The sequence below is a fragment of the Anguilla anguilla genome, chromosome 3 (assembly GCF_013347855.1).
Source record: "Anguilla anguilla isolate fAngAng1 chromosome 3, fAngAng1.pri, whole genome shotgun sequence".
NCBI classification, from domain to species: Eukaryota; Metazoa; Chordata; class Actinopteri; order Anguilliformes; family Anguillidae; genus Anguilla; species Anguilla anguilla.
In genome coordinates, this window is record NC_049203.1 from 12,026,002 (window position 1) to 12,050,947 (window position 24,946).

Here is a 24,946-nt window from a genome sequence, read left to right on the forward strand (position 1 = left end):
AGTGAAGGGGAGGTTGGAACTTTTTCTACTGCAGTCTATCTAAAGAAAATGGTTGTTCATACAGATTGAAGTTTTAGAGAGACATTGTGAAAGTGGTGGTGTATCAACACTTATCATGGGAAACATACGGTAAACCTCAGACCTTTAAACCAGTTAAAATAGGAAAACAAGCCAGTTTTACATCAACCACATATTTTCATATACGTTTTGTATATTGAACTGATTTTCCTTAAAGTGGATCCTGGAGCAGTTTAAAGATGTTACACTAAGTGGTTGATGTCAGGACTGAACGGACAGGCTGATTTTAGACCCGAGTTTTAGTATTAAGTGAGGGTTTTTTGTTTTTACATGCAAAATGGAACAGTTAATCTCTCCCAGAGCCAATTGTGCAGTTGTGTATGTGTAACATTTAGGCTGTCGACTGAATGTGATACACAAGCTGTCCCTATTGTCCCAGAATTATACCAAATTTTCCAAGTAATAAGAACCTGGTCACAGTGCCATATAGTGTTTCTTAGTTATTTTTTTATTTTTTTACATTTTCCTTCTGCGATAGCACTCAGTCAGCCTGTAATAATCACAAAATTAGTTTTTGTTATAATACTTGTACAAGTAATTAGCTACTGTAATCAGAGGCACAACTCCTTTACTTTACATCAGGCAGTCACTGAACTCATAAAGGGGTTTATATAGCCTCACATTACCGCAATTAACTGCAGATTAACAGTGGATTTGTTGTATGACCTGATTGCACCTCTTTACTCCCCCTTAACATTTTTTCCCCCAAGCCAGCCAAGTGGAGAATCGGACAGAATCAAGACCCAAGAAACACTCCCCCCTCCAATAAAAACTTAAAATCAGTCTTCTTCTGCTGCTATAATGTGTAGATATAAAATATGAACTAGCAACGCCATATAATGGGTTTTTACATTTTTTCAAGTTTTATTTTTTTGTATTAATATTTTTTTTTACTCATTGTCTAGGTATTATACAGTTGGTTCTTACAGCATATGATATAGTAATAATGGTAATTACACAAACGCACTCTGAAGCGCCAAAAACACAATCAATCAACCAACCAGTCGCACTCAAACAACATGCACACGCACCTAACCTTAAAAACATGCATGCTCACCCACGCGCACGCACCGACACACATTTCCCTTACACTTTACGCTCATTTAACAAAGGATAAAAATGTAAAATGTTGTTAACTGTAAACCCGTCGCCTCCCTCACCCTCCACCAAGAACACACACTCCCATACAGAAGAATGCAAAAAAAGAGAAAAGAAAACATTAATAATAATACTCGGTAATCATAATTACAAGATAGAAAAAAAAAACAATTAAAAAACGCATGAAGGCAACTAATAAAGTAAAGCAAAGCAGGTACTGGAGAGAAGTATACAAAGGACAGAGATCAGCAGACTGCAGGAGTGAAAGGGCCCAGCAGCCATCTTATATAGGGATGACACACAACATGCTCACAGCCCATCTCTGTGATGTGTCTGTGTCACGTTAATACCGCAGCAATGCTGCAGAGACTCCTACAGGTCGAGTAAAGAGGATGTAGGGACGGAACAGGGATTAAAAGCTGGAAAATGTAAAGTCGTTAAGAGGGAAGAAGGGATGGGAGCGGAGAGAGAAAAGAGGGAAGAAGGGATGGGAGCGGAGAGAGAAAAGACGGAAGCAGTGAGTAAGCACTGAGGTGTTCCCTACATACTGAAGGAGCTTATGGCACAAACGGCGGTAAGTCGGAGGCGGGGTTACACAGCACAGGACACAACACGTACACAGGTGCATATTGGGGTGAGTGTGAAACCGACAAACATCTTTCCTACTCTCGGCTAACATCGAAAAGCAAGGCCACTTCGCTCTAGTCCTTCCACCATAACTGCGTCACACTGAATTCCTTCCTCCCTCCCCTCGCCCCTGGTTTTACAAAAAGTCATTTCTTTCTCTCGGCACTGTTCGCTTGCTGCCCCGGGAGAGCAAACGGGAGGAAGAGTTTAATCAACCATCTCATCGCTAATGGAGACATAAGAACAAGCTCTGCACGTTGCCCTTTAACAACGGTATCACTGAAATGGCTTCGCTTGGTGTGCATTGTGAGAATGATATGATGTCATCTATATGAAGGGAGGGTTCTCTTACAGTCGGATGCGGAAGAGAACGAGGGCACATTTTGAAAGCCACTTAAAACACTGCATTTCCATGAGCGGTGGCAGTTGGATTTAACTTCTATTTTTTTTGCATTTGAACTCTGTGTACCCACCCACACTTTCCCATACCCTCTTGTAACTCAGGGCTGGTGTGCTTCGCCTAATCCCCCATGCCCATTCTCCGCCCCCCATTCATCTCCAACTTCTAAATCTTTCACTCCTGGCTGTCCTCGGTGCGCCACTTTAAGAAGTCCTCCTTCCGGGCGTCCGGCTTTATCTGGTTCCGCATGCCTCCCAGCAGGTTGGAGGTGGCCTCCGAGGCGACGATGAGGGGGCGCACCACGGTGGGGGGGATCTGACGCAGCACCCCGCCCACCGCCCCCGGCAGGCCCTTCTGCTCGTGCCCGCGGGACGCCACGTCGCACAGGGTCTGAGCCGTGTCAATCACTCCCTGACGGGGGAGGAGGGGGAGGGGCAGAAGACCAGAAGAAGAAAGGATACGCTTCATAAAAATGGGGTGGATAGCATCCTGCAATACCATTCCAGTTGTTTTTAAGCAAAACAATCCAGGCAAAGTCTTTTAGAACAGGACATCTTTTTAAAACCACTTTTTTATCTACCTTTTACATCATATTTCCCTATTTGGAACATCTAGTGCTATTTGTGCAGCTGCCTAATCCCTGCAACAGGGAGGAAAATGCAGAGGTTGCAGGTTCAATTTCCAGGTTGTCAGCATACCCCTGACTAAGGTACTTAACCTGAATATTAACTTCAGTACACGTCCATTGTGAGTATGCACCCACAGCAAATACAGCATATCCCACGCACAAGCGAAGAGCTTGGCCTCAGTGTTATGTTCCGTGCAGTCTGTGCAAGTGGGTGTGAGAATCTGCCTACGCGCACGCACCTCTCTGACGGTGTCATAGGCCTTGGCCACGCCCTCCCTGAGGTCGGCAGGCTGGGGGGCGCGGCGCGGGCGGGAGGCGGGGCGGCCCTCGGTGACGCAGCGCGTCAGGGGGGGCGTCGGAGACAGGATGTCGTACACGGTCTCCGCCGTGGCCTACGGACGCAAACAACGTGTCACATTAGCAGCTATACTACTGTGAACAGCGTGCATCTCCTTACTATTACCAACATAAGAACAGGTTAATTTCCTTCAGGTTTACTTATTACACATGGCATCCACAGTGCTTGACAAAGCTGGATTTGAAAGCTCAGCTGAGGCTGTGTGTGACCTATGCTTAAAGCTCCAGCAGGACGTCCAGCGCACCTGTGTGTACATGGATTCGCGCGCGGCGCGTGTGTCGGTACCTGTATGGCCTGAACCAGCCTGTTGCTGAGCTCTAGGGCGGCGGAGGCCGTGGACGTGCCGAAGGACGCCGCCCCCCGCTGGAGGCCGCGGATAATGCGCCCGTCTCGCCTGTACTGCTCGATGGGCATCCAGAACAGGTCCCTCACGCCGTGGACTGGTGGAGAAAGGGGGGGGGGGGTGTGAGTCGCGCTCTTAGGCTCTATATAGGCTTACCTGAAGAATATGAACATAATGTAACACCACCACTCAGCAGAACTGGAGCACACCTTTGATTGATTGACCTTTCCATGCTCCCACTGAATCTAACCCATTTAGAGGGGGCTGCAAATTCTGAATGAGGATAAAAGGGAGCCACCCAAAGTCAGTGGCTCTCGAAGGTTGAATGGGTATCATAACAAGCCCAATGAGAATTAAAGAAATCTTTCACTGGGGGACTCTGTGACAAAAAGGTTTGGGAGCCACTGAACAGGGTAATGAAAGAGAAGCCATTGGAGGAAATGAGGTCCAAACAGGACTCAAACCACAGACGCCATTTCCTGCACTCACAGAGCTGCACCACAGAGTGCATGGGGCCCACTCCTCCCAGAATTCCCGGCAGCTGGTTCTTGCGGATGTCAGTCAGCCACTCGTTGATGGCGTACTGAATGACCTTGTCCACGCCCAACAATCTGAGCGGGAGAGAGAGTGACAGTGAGTATCAAACTTCTGTTTTACTTGCGGTTTTAATATCAGGGTGAGTCTTTGAGTCTTTCAGTGCATGTTAACATGTTTGTGGCTTGGAACGGTTGTAGCACATGAGGAGTGTGACAGAGAAAGAACGAGAGTGAGAGAGAGTGAGCTTAAGGCAGGCTGACGGAGGAGTAGATAGAGAAGAAGATACCCGTGTCGGCAGCACAGCCTCTTCAGTTTGAGCTCGGAGCAGTTGAGCTGAGCCAGACCAATCAGGATCCCTGCAAAGGTGCCCTGAGAACCAATACACCCGACCAGATTAATGATCAGACACATGGACACACATCTTTATAGAACAGCCAGAGATACATTTGTAGTTTTTCATTTGGGCACGTAAATATTAAAAAAAGTGTTTCACAGAACAAATATTCCAGTTACCTGTTCAATGACGACATGCTTGCCTTGATAATCCAGCCAGATGGGTACTTCAGAGGTGAAGCGAAACTCCCTAAAAAAAGGAAAAATTTAGAGTAGGACAGAAAAAAAATGTAAATACTTTTCCATTGGTCAGACCTGACAGCCAGTCTGTTGACTGCTATACCTGAAGTAAATTGGCTGATCGGTGGAAGAGGAGGAGCCAGCAGAGGAGGAGCTCTGTTCACTGACAGTGGTTTCCATGGAAGCGCTGAGGTCAGGCCCTAAACTGGCCCCAGGCTCCACCTCCCCAGAGGGCTTCTGGGAAATATCAGCTTTCACTAGAAGACAGAGAGTGACAGTTGGTTATGGGTATCAGAGGGAGGAGAAACTCAGAGAATGGTTCCAAGGGGAAATCACAGGCAGTTTTTAAAAAAAATGTAGTTCACAATGAAGCTCACCTTCGCTTGCCGGGTCGACAGGCAGGTATGGGGTGACACCACCGGCCAGGCTGCTGAAAAAGTCTTTGAGGAAGAAAAGGGCATCCTAGGACAAAGCAGAGAGAGGAAGAGAGAGTGAGCGAGAGCACCATCGCTCGCGGTACAATGGGGCTATTGTTCAGCCATACTGTGCCAGTGCTCTGATCTGTTACGGATGTGCTGAAGTTGTATAGACTGGCTCAGACCTTCAACTGGTCTTTGTTACAGGAAAATTTCACCCCATGTCATTAAATGCAAATGTTGACACTCATTTTGACCTTGGTGCCAACACATGCCAAACACAGCTTCATAACCTTTAAATCTACCTATTCTATTGAGTCTCAGGGGCAGCATTGCTGTATGATTGTGTAGGTGCAGTGGTTTGTGTTGTACTTGTGCAGTGGTGTATGTTGTAGCTGTGCTGTGGTGTGTGTTGTAGATGTGCTGCGGTGTGTGTTGTAGTCGTGCTACGGTGTGTATTGTAGTTGTGTAGTTGTGCAGCAGTACCTGGTCGATGTTGAATCTCAGGAGGCAGCAGTGTTGTGTGGTTGTGTAGGTGCGGTGGTGTGTGTTGTAGTTGTGTAGTCTTGCAGCAGTACCTGGTCGATGTTGAGTCTCAGCGGCAGAAGACTGACTCTCAGGCAGCACTCTGGACCCCCCAGGCCTGACTCAGGACACACCTGCAGAGCCTTCACTGTCAGCTGAGAGACAGAAACAGGCACTCAGATAACTCTCACATAAACATGAAGCTACAGACAGATACAGACCTGTTTAATTAATGCAGTGGATTACGTAAGTATATCCGACCAACACCCTCATTTTGACGGGTGAATTTACAGCACGTCTAAGCGTCAACTTTTGCACTTTTCCACTGTCCTTGCACTCTGGTGAAGATCTGTGCACCAGGAACATTATGGACCAAGCACCATGTGTGAAGCCCTAGTGCCACAAAAACCACCCTCCCCCCTTTCACCACTTACCCTGCAGGTAGACTCCATAGTGTTCATCATCCTTTAAGCTAGCCTATTAGCGTTTTGTTACAACTGAATGTGCAACACAAAGACCAGGCTGGGAGGAGGCTAACAGAGAGAGACACTGAGAAACAGAGAGAGGCTCTCCTTCGCTCATGTTTGGACAGCAGTGTGGAAGCGCAGTGGCTGCAGGGTTAGGGCAGGGCTCTGCTCCGCTGGCTCACCATGTTGGAGTGGGCCCGCCGCGGCATGCTCTCACTGGTGTACAGGTACAGGAACTTGTTGATCTGGGAGGAGGCCAGCCTGTCCCGCACCTCCAGCTCCTGCACGATGAACACCTGGCGGAAGAGCGGCTGCTCCCCGACCCCGCCCGCCTCCGCGTCCTGCCCCGCCGCCGCCGTGGACACCGACAGCGGGTATGACTCGTGCTGGAAACTGACCTGGAGGCGCGGTCGGGAACACGCGGTTAACGACCGTCACACACGAGCATGTACGCACACCTGCATCTACAGTGAGGAACGAGTAGACTGTCACAATGTAGAGCTATAGTGGGATGTACAACAGTACTACAGTACCTTAGTCAGCTGGGTCTACAGTAAGGGCCACAGTAAGGTATGGCTATAGTGTGTTGTACTACAGTACTACAGTACCTTAGTCAGCTGGGTCTACAGTAAGGACCACAGTAAGGTATGGCTATAGTGTGTTGTACTACAGTACCTTAGTCAGCTGGATCTACAGTAAGGACCACAGTAAGGTACGGCTATAGTGTGTTGTACTACAGTACCTTAGTCAGCTGGATCTCCATGAGCAGGCTGTGCTGCCGGCCGCTCCCTCCCGCCCAGCGCCAGGAGTTCTGGGGTCGGGGAGGAGCCGCCGAGCGGGAAGGGGAGCCACGGGCCCCTGGAGGAGCAGAGCGGCCCCTGAGAGGAGGGAGGGGCGGAGAGAATGCTACTGTTAATAATTCTCACGATACCAAAAGTTTACACAGTTGTTAGCAACTACTCTGCAGTACTTTAAGTTCTTATTTATTTATTTATTTATTTTTTCTCCTCATGTTCTGTAGATGCTTTACAAAATATGCCTCTGGTTGCCCTGTCAATAAAGCACCAATGAATGGAATTGAGAGAGAGAAAGAGACTAGGAAGGGGAGAGAGACTGGAAGAGAGCAAGACAGACAGCCTGCCTACCTGTGGCTGTGCTGGCCATGGCCGGAGACAGGCCTGCCCCCAAAGTCCTTGCCCCCGTAGAGGTGCCACACCACGGACACCTCCCGGAGGACGACCCGGCTCTGGGGCACAGGGAAGCGGGACGGGGCGCGCAGCAGGTCCGAACTGCCCCGCGGGCGGGAGAAGTACCCATCCCTGACCAGGATGGGCCCGGGACACAGCACAGTCACCACGGGCTCCCCGTCTTTGGGCTGCAGGGAGGAGGGGGGAAAGAGAGCAGAGCATCAGCAGAAAGCACAGCTGCCCCTTTAAAGGAGAAACTCCTTCTGTTGGCACAGCACAGCCATTTAACAGGGACAGAGACTCACAGGGATGCCTATCCCAGGAGCTTCCAGGATACAGAAGTCGTCGTTGTCGGTGGACCCCTCCGACTCCTCTTCAGACCCCAGGTCCGGCTGTGCCTCCTGAGCTGCCGAAACCAGCCTGTCCAGCTCAGGCTCCTCCCCTTCCTCTGGGGGGCGGAGCTTGGGGGCCTCTCCGGGGAACAGGTAGACTGAGACGGGCGAGGCGCGCTGGACTGACGTTGGACAGCCTGCACGTGAACGCGCCGGTTAGCCATTCTCTCACACAGCTGGGGATTCAGCTCCTCCCACACCCACCGGGGCGGCGCAGTCTCCACTCACCCGAGTCCACGTCCTCGTCCCGCTGGATCCGCTCCGTGTCAATCAGGGCGTCCGTAAGGTCGTATTGGTTGATCTCTGCCGTCTCGGCAGGAAGGCAAGGTGGGAGGGAGGCGGGACTTTCCGACAGCTGGGTGGGGACGGGGGGCCAATCACATTACACCGGGTCAAAACCAGCCCTGAGTTCAGCTATTCAACCACCCATTCAGCTTAATGTGACAGTCACTGACAGACTGCGTATTGCAAAGCACAGTAAGTCACACTGAATTAGCATGATTGCAAAGTACATAAGCAACAGCAGTTTATAATGTTTTCCCTGTCGTCTCTCACCGGTAGCTTCTGCCCTGCAATCTCGGTGGGAGAGCTCTGCCTAGGGGGCGGGTGCAGGTCGCCCCGGGCAACCAGGTACTGCAGCAGGTTGAGCAGAGCAGCGCAGGAGTCTGCGCAGGTGTGCAGGTGGACCACATTATTGGAGCAACGCAGCTCAAACAGGGGCTGGGTCTGCACAGAGGGGATACAGAGATAGAGAAATGGAGAGAGTTATATATATGCAAAGTTATATACGGACAGTTAAATAAGGAGAGAGATTTTGAGTTAGATATGGAGAGAGTTACATAGATATGGAGTTAGATAGACCGTGAGTTAGAAAGATATAGAGTTAGGTATGGAAAGAGTTACATAGATATGGAGAGTTAGATAGAGAGTGATTTGGAAAGATATGGAGAGTTAGTTATGAAGAGTCAGATAGAGAGTGATTTGGAAAGATATGGAGAGTTAGGTATGAAGAGTCAGATAGAGAGTGATTTGGAAAGATATGGAGAGTTAGGTATGAAGAGTCAGACAGAGAGTGATTTGAAAAGATATGGAGAGTTAGGTATGAAGAGTCAGACAGAGAGTGATTTGAAAAGATATGGAGAGAAGGTAGCGTTCACTGACCAGCGGCAGTGCGTCTGAGTGACTCACCAGTTTTCCTGAGTCACTGCCTTTCCAGGTGGTGATGGCCAGCTCCAGCAAATCAATGTCCACCACACACACATAATCTACGGTGGGGGGAGAATCCAGCATCACAATTCAGCCGCACACGTGCACGCGTGCCCCCAGTGAGTTTAAAGGGAATCTCATTTGATTTATTTTGGTCAAAATTGCTGCCATGCATGTTATTTTTAAAAAGGCCGTGCCTTTTGTTTATAAACACAAGAGAGCAATGCACTATGGGACTCCTGTCTCACCGGGGTGTTGACTAGTGTTCTTAGTAGACAAAGGTGTGAATTTCATGGTTGTTGATTTACAGTGATTGACAGTATTTGCATTTCAAATCAACTCGGTGAACAAAACCACACCCCAGGATACTGAAAACAGTCAACTGTCCCTTCAAAAGAAACAGGAACTAAGGTGCCAGTAGCCCCACAATGCACTGCTCCATTGTTTTTGAGCTCCTTAAACAATGTAAATAAAACTAAGGGATTTGGAAACTGGAAACAACTGAGAAACATCGCTAATTCACCATTCTCTGCATTTTCAGTTCTTGTTTTTACCACAATGGAGATTCCCATTAAGACCGAAGGTCACTGCTGTGTTGTGAAACAGACACATTCTCAGATTCATGCTCAGTTCGTCTGCGGCCCTCAGGTCCTGAAAGATGAAAGAGGCTCGTACCTCGTCGCAGGTCCACCACGTCGCTCTCACACTTATCGGACAGGTACAGCGCAGAGTCGTCCAGGATGAACCTGACACAGAAGCGCAGGCGGGGTCAGTCCCCTCCACACAGCCGTTTCTACTCAATACCACTAACAGCACGTTCGTTCAGATTCACACAGACACACACGCAATGTGGAAGGCAGTTCTGAGCAAGCAGCCATTTTGCTGTACCTGAGGTGGAAGGTTGCGGTGTCCACGATTATGTTGCTGGAGAGAGAGAAGGACTCTGCCGTGAAGAGCACTCGCAAAGGGAGATAGAGGGGCCTGAGAGAGAGGGAGAGAAAGAGAGAGTGAGTGAGGAGATGGGGAGCGGGAGAGAAAGAGAATGAGGTGACGGGAAGTGGGAGAGAAAGAGCAAGAGAAAGAGAGAATGAAGAGGAGACAAGGAGCAGATGTTACACATCTCTTGGACGTTTTGTTTCCTTAACACCAGTAAAATGAAGCAGTGATCGTGGGTCACATGGACTGGGCTACGTGTCTCGTTGCCGCGGTACCTGTAGTCGACTGCGCAGCTCGCCAGGTGTGTGTGCAGGACAGTGATAACCACAGGGGCCGTGTAGCCAAGGATGGGGTCATCGATCACATCCAGAAAATCCACCAGCTGCCAACCATATAGAACATCTGTCAAATAATACTGCCAACACTGACTGGCGGGCGAATATTCACCATAAATCCTCACCCCCTCCCAACACATTCCAGGAAGGTCACCATGCCATCCCACTGCATTTAGAACTATGCAGAGAAACCATAGCGAGAGTTCAGAGAAGATGATAATGGTGTTATAACTACGTACAGTACAACACATATTGGCCACACATGGTGGCTGAACACCCTATTAAGTGAAATATGCTGAGAGGGCAGGGAGGGGGGGTTACAGTACCTGTTCATGCCAGCTATGATTGGTTAATGCCATATGATGCCGCAAGGTGGCACCCTGGAGACGAAGAGCAACCAGGAACTCCTGAAACAAGAGAGGGGGAGCAATTTAAAGGACCACCGCATACTTACAGAACAGAATACAGCACTTCACACATACATTCCATCCGTACCACTTCTCATCGATTCTATGTTTAGCCAACACAACTTATAACAGAGGTGAAAAACCAACCTTCACATTCTTCTGGAGGTCCAGTGTTATTTTGATGGCAGTTGAGAGCATTTGAGCACCATCCTCCCGACCTCCGACACTGCTCACCCCCACCTCTGTGGGATAAATGGTAGGGTCCAGGTGTTCGGGTGGAGTAAAGCTGGGCACCTCCAACTGGGTCGGGATGGGAGAGTCTGGAACAGCCGCTGCACGTGAAACAGGATCGAACAATTACACCCACAGGTAGTGCAATTTGACTCACCCTCCTACAAGGAAATTTTCCATGATTGTGAAATACAGTAAAATCAGCCACATTAATTTTTTCCTGTCTTACCTCTGTGGTAAAGCTCCACTTTCTTGCTCTCCAGACACAGGAAGTTGAGGTTGGGGTTACCCTGATACTGTGTCACACTGAAAATCTTCCCTCCTTCTACGTCCAGTACTATTTCTCCATGACAGTTCTCCACCTTCCGCCCTGTCTCCCCCTGCAAAAGACACAGTGGGGAGGCAGAGAGGACGCGGGGTCAGACGGAGCAGCCATTGTGGTTGCACATATGCCACTCAAAGAAACATCACACACACACACACACACACATACACACACACACACACACATGCACACTCAAACACATACACACACACATTGCTGGTTCTCCGCCCCTCACCTTGCTGTCAGTCATGGCCTGGAGACGGCCCTTGCCCACATGGATGGTCAAAGACAGGAGACTCTGGGTGAGTCCTGGGCGGGGCTCCCCTCCACGCTGCTTTGCTGATTCGTCGGCTGTGTGATAGGGCTCCTCCTCCTCCGAGTCAGAGTCTGAGGACCGAAGCGGAAACTACATAATTTCTGTTTCCTTACCAAAAATGCGCAAGCATGAATGACACATAACCCACACAAGAACCATGGGAGTTGGAGTCACACAACTTCACTTTGACACCAACCTCAAAAGCATTACCACTTTAACAAAACCAAACAGCTTCACGAACATATTGCACAGCGTTCGTTTGCACATCACGCATCTATCACGCTGTGTGACCACTATCACGCAGATAACACAAGCACCACAGGGCAGCACACGGTCATGGTCACAGTGACCCACCCAATCTGAAGGCTGACTTGCAGAGCCGAAAGTCATCGTCCTGGGACCAGGGCGGGCGGCGAGGGGGGCTGTGGGGCCCCTTGGAGCCGGCGGGGGCCGCGGGCTGGGGCTCCCACATCAGGAGGTCATTATTGATCCTGGAGGGAGGGCCGGGGAAAGAGTGGTTTATGGCCGTTCTGAGGCAATAATATTCAACATATATCAAGAAAGTGGGGAGAACATTATGAATGAGCTTGGAAGAGTGATGTAACATGTTGTAAACTACAGACAGTTTTGGGTTGAAATTATCATTCAGGGTCAACTGTAGTTCACAGTCCCAATCAATTTATCTTCATGTAGAGATTCTTTCAGATAAACCCATGCTCATCCATTTGAAATTTCAATGTGGATACTGGCTAACGCACAGCCCAAGTCAATCACAAACTCAATTGCCAGCCATTTTATGAACTTGACATTTACTCCACACTGTAGCATCTGAGTTTAAAAAAAGATGTGATTCTGTTTTTGCTAAAACATTTTTCGTTATTCAAAGGACATCTGCAACCACACTCTTCTAATCTATCATACAATTCCCAACATTTAGCATGGCCCGCACATGTCTATAACACGCCATTCTTCTTGTGCTCTTGTGGGGTTTTTGGTCTCATTTTCAATAAAAAATAATGCGTATGGCTACATTAAGCAGAGTTACAGAACATCATAGTTAGGTTACAGTACAGGATTGAGTATTTATACGTTTTAACCAGGAAGAACTACTCAATATGGAACTGTGCCACTTATCTCTAGTGCAACAGATAGACAGTATCTTAATTAATTGAGCGGTACAATATGTTTGACATGTCCAAATGGCAATGCATATAGCGGGGACCAACAAGTGGTTACGGATCAATACGCATTAAAAAGCACTTAACGGGGCTGCTGGATGCTCATTCGGTTAAGGCACTATGCTGTGGTGCACAGATGCGCCTCACAGCCTCGGATCGAATCTGGACCGTCCCAGTGCATGACTGTGGCCAGTAGCTCCAGAGGGCAACGAGCAATTGATGACTGTGTCGCCCAGGATATAGGAAGGTTCAGTTAGGGGTCCAGGTTTCATCGCTCTCCAGTGACCGCTGCCCCCCCCCCCCCCCCAGTCAATAAGGGCACCCGTAGACTGCATGTCAAAGCCGCATATGACAGGTCTACCTCTGACTCTACGACTCTATGTGAGATTAGCTGTAGTCTACAGTGTGACGAGAAACAGTAGACAGTGTTTTGGAGGAGAACCATGGATGCCTACACTCTCCAGAGTTGGCTGTGGGGTTCACACATGCGGCCACAGTCACAGATAATTGGACATTCCAAATTGGGGGGGGTGGAATTTGATATATGTAGCTGGGCATAGGATACTACATTTTTTTTAAATTAAATAAAGCAAAAAGCACTTAATGGACGCTTGCAGTACCTGTTGTACACACTCTGGTAGGCTTCCTTGCTGGGCAGTAGTATGACAGCCAGGGGCAGAACGATGTCCACCACACACTGGCACTGAGACACACATTGAGCCTGAAACTCCTTCATCTCCAGAGGATCAGCTGGGATCACCATCTGAGAGGGGAGGAGAGGAGAGAAGAGGAGAGGAGAGGAGAGGGGAGGGGAGGAGAGGAGAGGAGAGGAGAGGAGAGGAGAGGAGAGGGGAGGGGAGGGGAGGGGAGGGGAGGAGAGGAGAGGGGAGCAAGACAGAGCACAGTGAACAGAGAGAACAATAGAGGATGAAAGGGAGAGAAAGAGAAGAAATGAGGAGATAAAAAAATAACTGCTTGTTGAATACAACACGGCCAGTATAAATCTCTGGGTGTGCTCGCGTGCCAGGAGCTAATGCTATTGCAAGAAAGCAGGTTTTGCTTAATCAGTGGTCATTGGGAGCGTTTCTCTGCAACAGATGAAAATAATGAATGCAAAAAAAATGAACAGTTTCCCATTTGAGCTCGACTCCTGCTCTTACTGCCCCCGGCCTTGTCGTGTGCAGTATCCCGTTAGCAGTGGCTGAAAGATGAGTGAATGCACACAGACGGAGGACAGGCCCACCTCCTCGGTCTCGAACATGGTGCGGTTGGAGGAGAAGGGGGAGCTCTCCCGCTCCCTCAGCTCACAGGGGCTCTCCAGGGACATGGAGCCCAGGTCCCTGTCCAAACCCAGCCTGGGCCCCGCCCTGCGGTCGCCGCCGGCACCACCGCCATCGCTGACCCGCACGGAGATCCTGCGGGGAGACGCGGAGCACCACTCCCTTCATATACTACAATAGCCCAACCGCCGCTAACGCTTTCACAGCACTCTGTCAACACGGCAGGTCACACTGTCAATCCACTAAACACACTGCTACGATTCCTTATCATGAGGAAGTAATCGTTATACACATTTACCTTCAGAATGTCAGAATCGGAGCAATGCGTGCTAGGTACAATTGTACTGAGTGATCATCTTCACCCCATGTTAAAGTATTTCTCTCCTGCCTTTCAAGAAGAAAACACCCACCAGAGAACACGAGTAGCCACCAGATGATCTGAGGGGCATGACATTGACATTGCCCATATGCTGTGTCCGTCTTAGTCACCAGATCTGAACCCAATCAAGCATTTATGTGATATTCTGGAACAAAACCTGAGACAGCAATATCCCCTTCCATCAATTAAGCGTTGAATGACCTTCTGCTGGAAGAGTGGTGTTGTATTCCTTTCCTCCTAAAGAACTCCAGACACTGGTGAACTCAATGACACAGCATACTGAATTGGCTAAACACTTTATTAAGGGTACTTTTGTGTTTCCAGTTTTATATTAATTATCAGTATATTAATATGACCTCAAGTTCAAACATGAATTTCATGTTTGAAAGCCTGACTGAACACACAGACACAGACACAGACACACACACACACACACACCTGGGCATGCTGTCTGGACGGTGGGAGTCTGGATTCTTCAGGATTCGTATACAGGGGAAAGACCCCCCCTCCCAGCCCTCATAGACTCCTGAAAGAGAGGAAGAGAGAATCAGCAAGGAGGAGGGAGACTGAGCCTGATAACAATATCTCAGCCCAACAGCCATACCCCCCACCCCCCACCCCAAAAAATTCCTTTCAGCCTTGACTACTCTGACAGTCTGAGAGATGACAGATTAGGCTAAGAACAACAATATTCTGGAAAATGTGGGGAGGTACTTAGCAGATGGGAAAAATTAGGATCCACCAATCAACAGAGATCTCAGACAGGAACCAAACAAGTGAACACTACACCACTGCAGCACTCTCTGTCTAGAGAACAGGAAATAGGGAGCAGGGTGTAGAAAACAGGAAATACAAAGCATGGTGTAGAGAACAAGAAGTACGAAACAGTGTGTAGAGAACAGGAAGTAGGATGCAGGGTGCAGAGAACAGGAAGTCCGAGCAGGGTGTACAGAACAGGAAGTAAGGAGCAGAGTGTAGAGAAAAGGAAGTACAGAGCAGGGTGCAGAGAACAGGAAGTAGGGAGCAGGGTGCAGAGAACAGGAACTACGGAGCAGGGTGCAGGAAACAGGAAGTATGGAACAGGGTGCAGGGAATGAGGAGTCGGGAGCAGGGTGTAGAGAACAGGAAGTCGGGAGCAGGTTGCAGAGAACAGGAAGTAAGGCAGCGCTTCTCTGACCTTGGAGATTACTGAAGCAAGCCTCAAAGAGCTGGGTCATGTGGGGGTCCCCTGCCCCCTCGAGCTGGGGGTCGGGCCCGTGCTGCGAGCGGAGCTCCAGGTGGGACAGCTCCAGGCTCAGCGTCTCGTTTCGGATGGCCCGCAGCCCGGGGGGCCGGCGCTGGGGCGGGGGGCGGAGGTCCGGGATGGGGAAGCGGAGCTTCAGAACCACGTGAGGGGAGAGCACCGCGAGGGAGGAGCGGAGCTCGCAGTACTGTGTCTGGAGAGGAGAAAGAGAGAGGGAGGAGAGTGAAATAAGAGCACAGGTCATCATGAGCAGGCTGGGAGTGGTAGAGAAATTACACTGTATTATGTGACATTTAAGCAAACATGTGGGTTAGGAGCATAAATGTGGGTGGACGTGCAGTTTAGAGAGTTACTGTGAGGTACAGGAACCTGCGAGTGGATGTGTGGTTTATAGTGTAACTGTGAGATACAGAGACCTGTGAGTGGGCGTGGCCCTCGTTGGGAGGCGTTCCGTGGCTCAGGGCTTGCGTCAGCAGGTCCAGTCTGTTCAGCACGTCCAGGTCCACCTCTGTGCTCAGCTCCCCCAGCTCCACCCGCACGGCACTGTCCCTGCGCATCACGCGCTGCTTAGCACTGCTCTGTAAACACATACACACACTGTGAGAAACCACACAACACACAGTTCAGGTAGGCTCCGGGTTATCTGTTACGCACACACTGAGTTAGGCTCAGGGTTAGCTGTGACACACACACACACACACACACACACACACACACACACACAGAGTACCTTGCGATGATGTCTCTCAGTCAGGCTGTAATGCAGCTGAGCACAGGGCCGGACTGCAGATCCCAGAGTGAAAGAGCCAGCATTCTGAAAATGCAGCAACTGCACAGACGAAGACAGATAGAGAGATGAAAGAAAAAAAAGAGAGATAGAGGGCAGCAGAAGGAGACAGAGTGGGAGAGAGAGAGAATATTCATATGGTATGATAAAAGCGAAACATACAGGCTCATTGATACAGCACTGAACACCTGTCTGCTTGTCTCCAGAATGCAGCATGCTGTGATACTCAGGGTTACTACCTAATGAGAGATCAGGACACTGTTCTGGCTGTGCTATACTGTGATGTGATTAATGAACTCTCTATGAACTCTCATGCACATACTGTGCTGTGCGGTGATCACAGCATGTTTTTGAATGTTGCTTCACCTCAGTGTACTGGGGTGTCCCTGACCCCCACAGGCACTCGAGCAGCTCCAGCTGGCTGAAGGAGAGGTCAGAGGTCACCTCCCGCGCACGGCGCCCTCCGCTCTTTATCTCATACGACACCTGGACCGCAGCACCTGTCAGTCTGAGAGACAGACAGATGGAGATGGAGATGGAGAGAGAGAGAGAGAGAGAGAGAGAGAGAGAGAGAGAAAGGGAGGGAGAGAGAGTGATAGGGAGAGGGAGAGAGAGAGAGAGAGAGGGAGAGAGAGAGAGAGGGAGGGAGAGAGAGAGTGATAGGGAGAGAGAGAGAGAGAGGGAGGGAGAAAGAGAGCGATAGGGAGAGAGAGAGAGAGAGAGAGAGAGAGAGGGCGGGAGAGATTGAGGGAGGGAGAGAGAGAGAGAGAGAGAGAGGGCAGGCACGCTCGTCAGTGGGTGCTCCTCACTGCCCGCTGATATGCAGGCAGGGGGTGTGTGCTGTTTATCTGAGGCGGGTCAGTGGGCAGGTCTGTAACCAGGCACACCTCAGCTGCATCCTGGCTGAGGTGGGATTCACTTTCCATTTCCTTATGCATATGACCTTAGCATTTCAACAGCGATGTATTGCTGTGGGTGACATTACACACCCATAATTCCCCCAAAATGGAAGTTGTCATGATAAGCAGTGAGAACAGCATAGCTTAAACAGTTCATTTTCCCTTTTTTTTACTGAGGTTCTGTTTTGAAATATAAAAAATCATTTGTGTGTTTTTAAGAACCAAACGGAAAGTATTATTTTAATACAGTTATAAGACAGCCGGTTTTAATAACAAATTTAGGCTTAGCTGACACCACTAGATCTCTTTAGGCTAAACATCGAACACAAAGAAAAGTACCATGTATAATAAGCTGAACCAGCATGGTTCCAGCTACTGTGGGGTAGTTGGTACTAAACAGCAGAGGCATATTTGAGTGCATATTGGTTAGGGGCTCAGGTGACCATAGAGGAGGATGACGAAATGGCGGCCAGCGTGGCTGCAGTATACGGTACCTGAGGTTGGAGTGCGGGCAGGCCTTGGCGAAGCCCTCCCTCAGCTGCGCCAAGTCCCTGCCGCTGAACATGCTGTCCTTGAAGTAGGCCAGCTCCCGGAAAAACACGCGCGACACCTCGGCCAGGGGGGGCGCCCCGGGGGGGCCCGGCGACCCGGGGGGACCGGCGGCGGGCTCCTGCTCCAGCAGCGTCAGGGTGACCCCGCCCAGGGAGAGGCGGAGAAAGGCGTCGGGCTTGAGGGGATCCGATTGGGCGCGCTGTGAAGAGCGACCTGGAAAAGACCGTTTTTTTTTACAAACACCTTCATTCGGTGAGTCCTGCCGCTGCAGTGGTCACACCTTTAACAGGCTCCACAGTACCCGCTGAAAGCTAAACAGAACTGATCAAAACCATTCAGTATCACTAATGGGAAATGGGAGATTTGTATGTAAGGTTACTGTTTAGGTTGGGGGTTACTGTGTGAGTGTGCGTGTGTGTGTGTGTACAGCAGGTACCTGGGGTCCTGGTGCTCTGAGGAAGACTGGAAAGGGATCCTGGTACAGGGTAGCGTCTGGGACAGTTCATCATTAACTGCACAGAGGAGTGTGAGAGACAGGACGCAGCTCAACATGAGCTCACACAGTACTAAGAGGGAACAGTACAGTACCCAGCCCAAATGACTGGGCCTTAATCCCTGCCACATACAAACAGATTCATATTCACAGACAGACAGGCCATACACTCAAAGGCAGGCATGCACACCCACAGAAACACAGACGTACAAATGCAAAGTCATCATTATCTGCACTCCGCACACATACACACCCCTATGTGTACACGTACACAGAAGCAGGCACGCATACACACACCCACAGGCCCTATATACACAAACCTAAACACGCACACACAGGCACACACACACGCACATGCACACGCACATGCATACACACACCCACAGGCCCTATATACACAAACCTAAACACGCACACACAGGCACCCACACACGCACATGCACACGCACACGCATACACACACCCACAGGCCCTATATACACAAACCTAAACACGCACACACAGGCACACACACACGCACATGCACACGCACACGCATACACACACCCACAGGCCCTATATACACAAACCTAAACACGCACACACAGGCACCCACACACGCACATGCACACGCACACGCATACACACACCCACAGGCCCTATATACACAAACCTAAACACGCACACACAGGCACACGCACATGCACACGCACACGCACACGCACGCACACACGCAGACACACACCCGCAGGCCCTATATACACAAACCTAAACACGCACACACAGGCACACACGCACGCACACGCACACACGCAGACACACACCCACAGGCCCTATATACGCACACACAGGCACATGCGCACACAGGCGCACATGCACGCACACGCACACGCAGACACACGCACACACGCAGACACACACACACACACACACACACGCAGACACGCAGACACACACACACACTCACACTCACCCCAGGGCCCAGGCTGTGCAGGCTGTGCCCAGATGACTCCATGTCGCTGTCTGACAGCTCACTGCCCGAGCGCCCCGACATCATACTGCTGCTCATCCCCGCACCCATGGAGTAGAACATCTCTGAGGGGGGGACACAGACAATTAAAGCCTGCTGAGGGACAAAGAGCACAGCTGCACTTCGACAACAAAATGAAGTCAATTAAACTGAATTAGACTGAATTAGACTGAATTAGACTGAATTAGAGCGATGTCCACACGCTGACGCAGTTTCCGAGGACCTAGCTTCTCACAGGGACTGACACACTGCCGCACTGAGGTCACCTTTCCTGTCCTACACTCCGCACACCTCTTCACCTCCTCCTTTCTCCCGACGCACTCCGCTCCTCCGTCCCCAGGGAGGCGGCTCACCTCCGTTCTCCAGGCCGCTCAGGAAGAGGTCCTCCTCCGGCTCCTCCTCTCCCTCCCTCTCCTCGTCCCTGTCGGTGAGGTCGGAGCTCAGCTGCTTGCTCAGGTCCTCCTCGATCAGCCGCAGGTCCTCTGAGCCCAGGGGCCGACTGTGGCCCCGCTCCCCACCACTCGGCTCTGCGTCAGAGACAGAGAGAGGGAGACAGGGAGAGAGGGAGGAGAGAGAGACAGGGAGAGAGGGAGGAGAGAGAGACAGGGATAGAGGGAGGACAGAGACACAGGGAGAGAGGGAGGACAGAGAGAGACGTGGCGTATAATTACAGTGTGCAGCCAGGCATGCGTCTGAGTGCGCACACAGATATGCAGCGAGTGACGGGAACGCAGCGAGGTTCAGATGGGTAAAAGTGCGCAGGGGCAATAGATGGGGACAGAGCACGGGGGGCAGGGGGCGCTGTGGAGCACAGCACAGGTAAGCGCTGTACCCGTGTCGATGCAGAGCGCTGACAGCAGGTCCATAAGGTGAGTGATCTGGTCTGGAGAGAGCAGCAGGTGGAGACAGCCAACCTTCCCATCAAGCTCCAACTGAGAGAGAGAGAGAGACGGAAAGAAAGAAACGAGAAGGGGAGAGAGTATGACAGAGTGAAGCACCAATATGCCAATGAGACACATCCGCCCCAGCTTTGACACACTATTTAACCAAGTGAAGGAAACAAACGTCAGATAACTGAGGTGAACCAGAGGAGGGGAGGAAGATGAGAAGGAGCCCGGTGGAGGAGCGCGGCCACCGGCACAGCGCAGGGTACCTTGGGCCCGGGCAGCGCCTCGTTCTGCTTGATCTTCACAGTGGTCTCCATGAAGCCCGAGCAGCTCCCGATCAGCGGGGGGTGCTGCGGAGGCCTGGGGGCCGCGGGGGCGTCCGCAGGGGGGGACCCCTCGCTCTCGCTGCTGGGGCCATCCTGGACACACACAAAAAAAGCCCACAGGTCAAACAGGACAGCACTGTTCCCTGCAGAGATACGCATCTCGCCCACAAAGATTGACAGCAAACTCCACCTCCAATCTGGACTGATTACTAATTACTAGTGGTGATCATCTAAAGCACACATTAGTGAACTGAAACTTTTAGTGAGAATGTGGCCAATCATATAAACTGAGCAACCACTATTCATGTGAATCACCCAATGAGCAAAGAGATCGAGCATTCAGCTTATGGGATTTGTCAGGCATGCAATAAGACGTCCATACTCTGGGTCTGAGGCTAGGAAATCTGGACTTCCAAAAAGAATAGACTTTTTTTTTTTTTTTTTACAACAAAAATAAGACCAGGTTAAAACCTAGTGTATGGTTGGACCTAACACGTGTAACTTCATCACTCAATCACTCAGTCAGACATTTGCGTTAGTAGGGCTAGCCCCGCTGTTGCGGTCCAGCCAAAAAACAGACAAGTGCAAAACATTTAATTTTGCTCTTATAATAAGAAAATATCAATTAAGGACATCAATAAAAAAATAGCATTTCATAAATATGGAGCCAAATATGAACACTGCAGCTGGTCACCTGAAAATTATACCGCAAAGCAAGATGGCTAACTGGTAAAAGCTGTGTGCCAGTGTTCGTGAGAACAGCAGGGAGCCAGAGAAGAGATAAAATACTGCCCACATCTCTCTGTTTACAGATATACTCTAAGTGAGAGCGGTGAGCACTTTAAATAGGCTCCACAATGGAGCGACTGATTTAGCAGCACCAGAAATATGGCACGGGATATCAACGACTCTGGTATTCCAAAAGAAAAACAGCTGAAAGGCCAGCCAGTGCACACAGGTCTACAGGAAGTCTCTGTGGGTGGGACCTCCCTAAGGGGGGGGTAGTGTGGGCAGGGCTCCGGCAGCTGCGTGTACGGAAGGTACCTGAGGACTTCCTGTGCTCTCGTATAGCAGCTGGACAGCGGTGAGCTGGAGGATCTTGTGCAGGAAGGCGGGGGGCTGGTGAATGTCCACAGGCACTGTCTGGCTGGAGTCTCTGACCGCCTCGTCACAGTAATCCAGCCTGGAACACAGCACAGCAGAGCCGGGGTCCCCCGGGAGTCAGCTCTGCACGGCCACGTCTTTCCCGTTCGGCCGATTCTCCCCGCTCGAGTCTCATATTAACTCTCTCTGTGCGGCTACAGCGTGCATGTCTCATTTACCACACCCAGAATAGACTTATTCCGAAATCATTCTCGTTGAGTCATGATAGTTGACCCCCACCCCTCCCCCCACCTCATCCGCAACCTTCTGATTGAAAGGACATCACAAAAACCAGCAGAGGCTGCTGCCCACAAGGACTGGAGTTTGAGATCACCGGTCTAAACTATAGGGCCCAGCCCTCCATCATACCAATGTAATTGAAATTAATTTCAGTTCCTCAGAGTAATCTAGTAAAAATATGGAAATGAGATACATGAAAACTTTTTGGTTGAATGTACCAAGATTACACAAAGCAAATAGCTCTTAGTGTTATTTCAAACAAGATACACTCAGCAAGATCTTTTTAAATCAAGCTCTATATGCCTCTGAAACACCACCTGGACCAAACCAGCAAACCACTATCAAAAGTCAATCAACAATTTCCCAACACCCCTCTTTTAACCCCTCAGTGGAAAGCAGCAGAACATGGTGGCAATGAGAAAGAACAGGCGCTTCAGGGTGTAGAGCTTGGATGGGCAAAGGTTTCACAAGGAATCTCACCATAACTGTCTCTATCAGATTAAACAGCATCTTACCGTTTAATGTGCACCTCCAAGGCAATGCCGGTATCAGAATCCAGGGGCTGGTGTTCAATTCGGACAATGATGTCCAGGAAGGTAACTTTGATTCGACGCAGCACTGCACAAGCCAAAGAATAGGGACCTTAATTAGAACACTGGGTATACCCACAGACCATATCACACACTGAGATATAGAGGACATCCATTCATCCCAAGTACCAATAAGGCTAATTCAAGATTGTGAATAAAGCCTGAGATAAAGATTGTGCTTAATTATTAAGTGGCACAAACAAAACTAGGCTAGACTGGACATTCATCATTACATTACATTTACTTGGCAGATGCTTTTATCCAAAGCAACATACAACCTAAGTGCATACCGAAGGTCACTGGAACAACAACAAAACACAGGTCCGATAAGGTACAATACTCATTATGTAACAGTTATTCATAGCCTTGAACACATTAAGTCCAGTTCACACAGTAAGCATAGACTAGGTCAGAGAGTAATGTTAAGTCAAACTAGGAGGCATGACAACAAGCTACAACATCAAGATAACGATACAAGCCCAATATAAGTGCTGGATGGAGGTACATGTGACATGAAAGTGGTACAGGAGGTACATGCGTAACATGGAAGTGCTACAGGAACAAAGTAGATGGATAGAAGTGATAAGAGTGATCTTAGACTGGGAGTGCTCAGCAGAGTGGTGATAGTTAGTCCAGGTATAGTCTGAAGAGATGTGTCTTCACACCACCATCACTGCTCTATTGATGACATCATACACGGGTGCACTGGAAGCCATTTTAATAACATGTGAAAGCAGCTCATACAAAAGTGTCACATCTCCTTTTGCTCTTTTTGTGACAAGCTACTCACCAGTCTCTATGGTTTGTGCAAACATTTCCAACCCCTCCAGAGGAGCAGGCGGCTCCTCAGATGCCTCAGGGGGGTCCTTCAGGCATTCCTGGGCCAGCTGCATGCTGGAGGTCATACATGAGGCTAGGCCCTGAGAGTCCCAGCTCCCACCTGCACACGCACATGTTCCAGTTTAACCCACCAGTGATTTACCATAGCTTAAATTAAGTAGCAGTTGACAGAGGACAATGAATTTAAACAAGTTTTTTTTTATTGTGGCTGGGATGTAATCCAATCAGAATCCAAGTCCTGCAGAGGCCCATCATGACTCTGAATATATACAGGAATGTCACTACTTTGTAGTTTGATGTTGGTCAATAATTCACCTGTAGTCCTGCAATAGAATTATATGAAGGTGTCTCTAATGCAGGTAAATCAGCAGGCACTGGGACTTCCTGGTTTTAAATTTGTTCATGGGCATATGGACCTTCACTTACTGGTCAATCAACAGTGATTACTGAAAGCCTAGGACCACTGGCAGTGGCACACCCAGTGTTCGATTGGTACACCCAAAAATCAGAGGTCCACCCACAATTTTTTCCCATACACCCCTGTTCGGAACTCTGGTGCTGCTACCGGCTACTTACTGGTCCTGTACTTTGGCCTGCATGTCAGCTGTAGGCCGGTGACAACGAGGGTGCAGTGGTCATTGACGAGAGCCGCCCAGGGGATGGTCACTGCGATGCTGCTTACAAAGCCATCCACTATCTCCAGAGGAGCCCCAACTGACTCCAGAAGCTCATTCACTGACTGCATAAGCAATGCAAAACAGAACAGAAGGGGGTAGAGGTTTACATGAGGCAGGATGGAAATACAGCAAGTATGAGGGGGGAAAATAAGGGCAAGAAATTACAAAAAGACAAAAAAATAAGGGAAGATTAGATGGCCATTAGTAAACATCACACAAAACTGAAAATGCAGTCAAACCGAATGCTAGTCTTCAGATAAAAATCCCAAAATATGCCACTCAGAGGTCTGTAGCATGGCAATGTCTTAGTCAACATAGACACATAACAGGGGTTTAGAATGATCACCATAGCGAAGCTAACGTTAGCAGAGGGTGTTATTCAACCCAAAGAGTTGCGAAACGCGTACTGTACTGAAACGTTACATACGGTACTAAAATAAATTATGTAGCCTACTCGAGTCAGTCAGATTTTCAGATTCGACTTCTTACCCAGACATCGAGTTTAATGTCTCGGATGACCCCGCTGCCGTTGTACAAGTCTAAACTCAGTTGTTCCAAACTCAGTCGTTCCTGGAGGAAGTGGCCGAGGTAGTGTTGTAGAAGGTACCGACAGGCCCGCTTCTTGATTGAGCCGGACCAAGGGAAGAGCCAGCGGGACATGGGGCCAGAGAGATGGGGGTAAGGGAGTAAATAGGTGGCGGAGGAAGACGAAAAATGGAGCGATTCTCCGGTAACCGCATAACAAACAACCGTGTGCAAGTGAAGAACGAGCAAAGGGAAGGGGAAAGAGGGGGCTACGGAAGGGGGTAAAAACGGTCAACTCTCCCAGCTTGACATAAATTCGGAAAGGTTTCGTGTCAGGGACAGAACAGGTCCAAGTCCGCCTAAAATGACGATGTCTTCTATTCTTTGTTCGCTTCGGTTCGTTTATTTAATATATTTTTTGTCGAAACCAAGCGACAGGTCTTCAACCGTTCCGCTCTCGTTCTCGAGTTGTTTATTGTTTTCATACGCGAACTCAGGGAACAGGACGACGGC

At 49.6% G+C, this 24,946-nt stretch overlaps 1 protein-coding gene across 1 annotated transcript; it reads right to left on the reverse strand.

The window, feature by feature from the left end:
* Positions 1-505: 505 nt before the first annotated feature.
* atg2a (autophagy related 2A) lies at positions 506-24,936 on the reverse strand. The gene is made up of 42 exons (XM_035411220.1): positions 24,398-24,936; positions 23,808-23,970; positions 23,182-23,331; positions 22,317-22,419; positions 21,463-21,601; positions 20,359-20,511; positions 20,038-20,137; positions 19,559-19,732; positions 19,149-19,270; positions 18,140-18,215; positions 17,646-17,916; positions 16,619-16,760; positions 16,196-16,294; positions 15,882-16,043; positions 15,400-15,658; positions 14,661-14,748; positions 13,807-13,978; positions 13,184-13,326; positions 11,740-11,876; positions 11,305-11,456; positions 10,974-11,124; positions 10,661-10,845; positions 10,433-10,513; positions 10,047-10,153; positions 9,724-9,816; positions 9,511-9,581; positions 8,818-8,894; positions 8,185-8,355; positions 7,858-7,984; positions 7,543-7,766; positions 7,196-7,425; positions 6,793-6,928; positions 6,233-6,448; positions 5,637-5,738; positions 5,020-5,104; positions 4,746-4,899; positions 4,583-4,652; positions 4,356-4,438; positions 4,022-4,143; positions 3,475-3,629; positions 3,071-3,223; positions 506-2,614 (listed from the first exon to the last, which is right to left on the reverse strand). Exons 1-42 carry the CDS (start codon positions 24,566-24,568, stop codon positions 2,378-2,380), a joined length of 6,006 nt encoding a protein of 2,001 aa, XP_035267111.1. The 5' UTR covers positions 24,569-24,936; the 3' UTR covers positions 506-2,377.
* Positions 24,937-24,946: the final 10 nt, after the last annotated feature.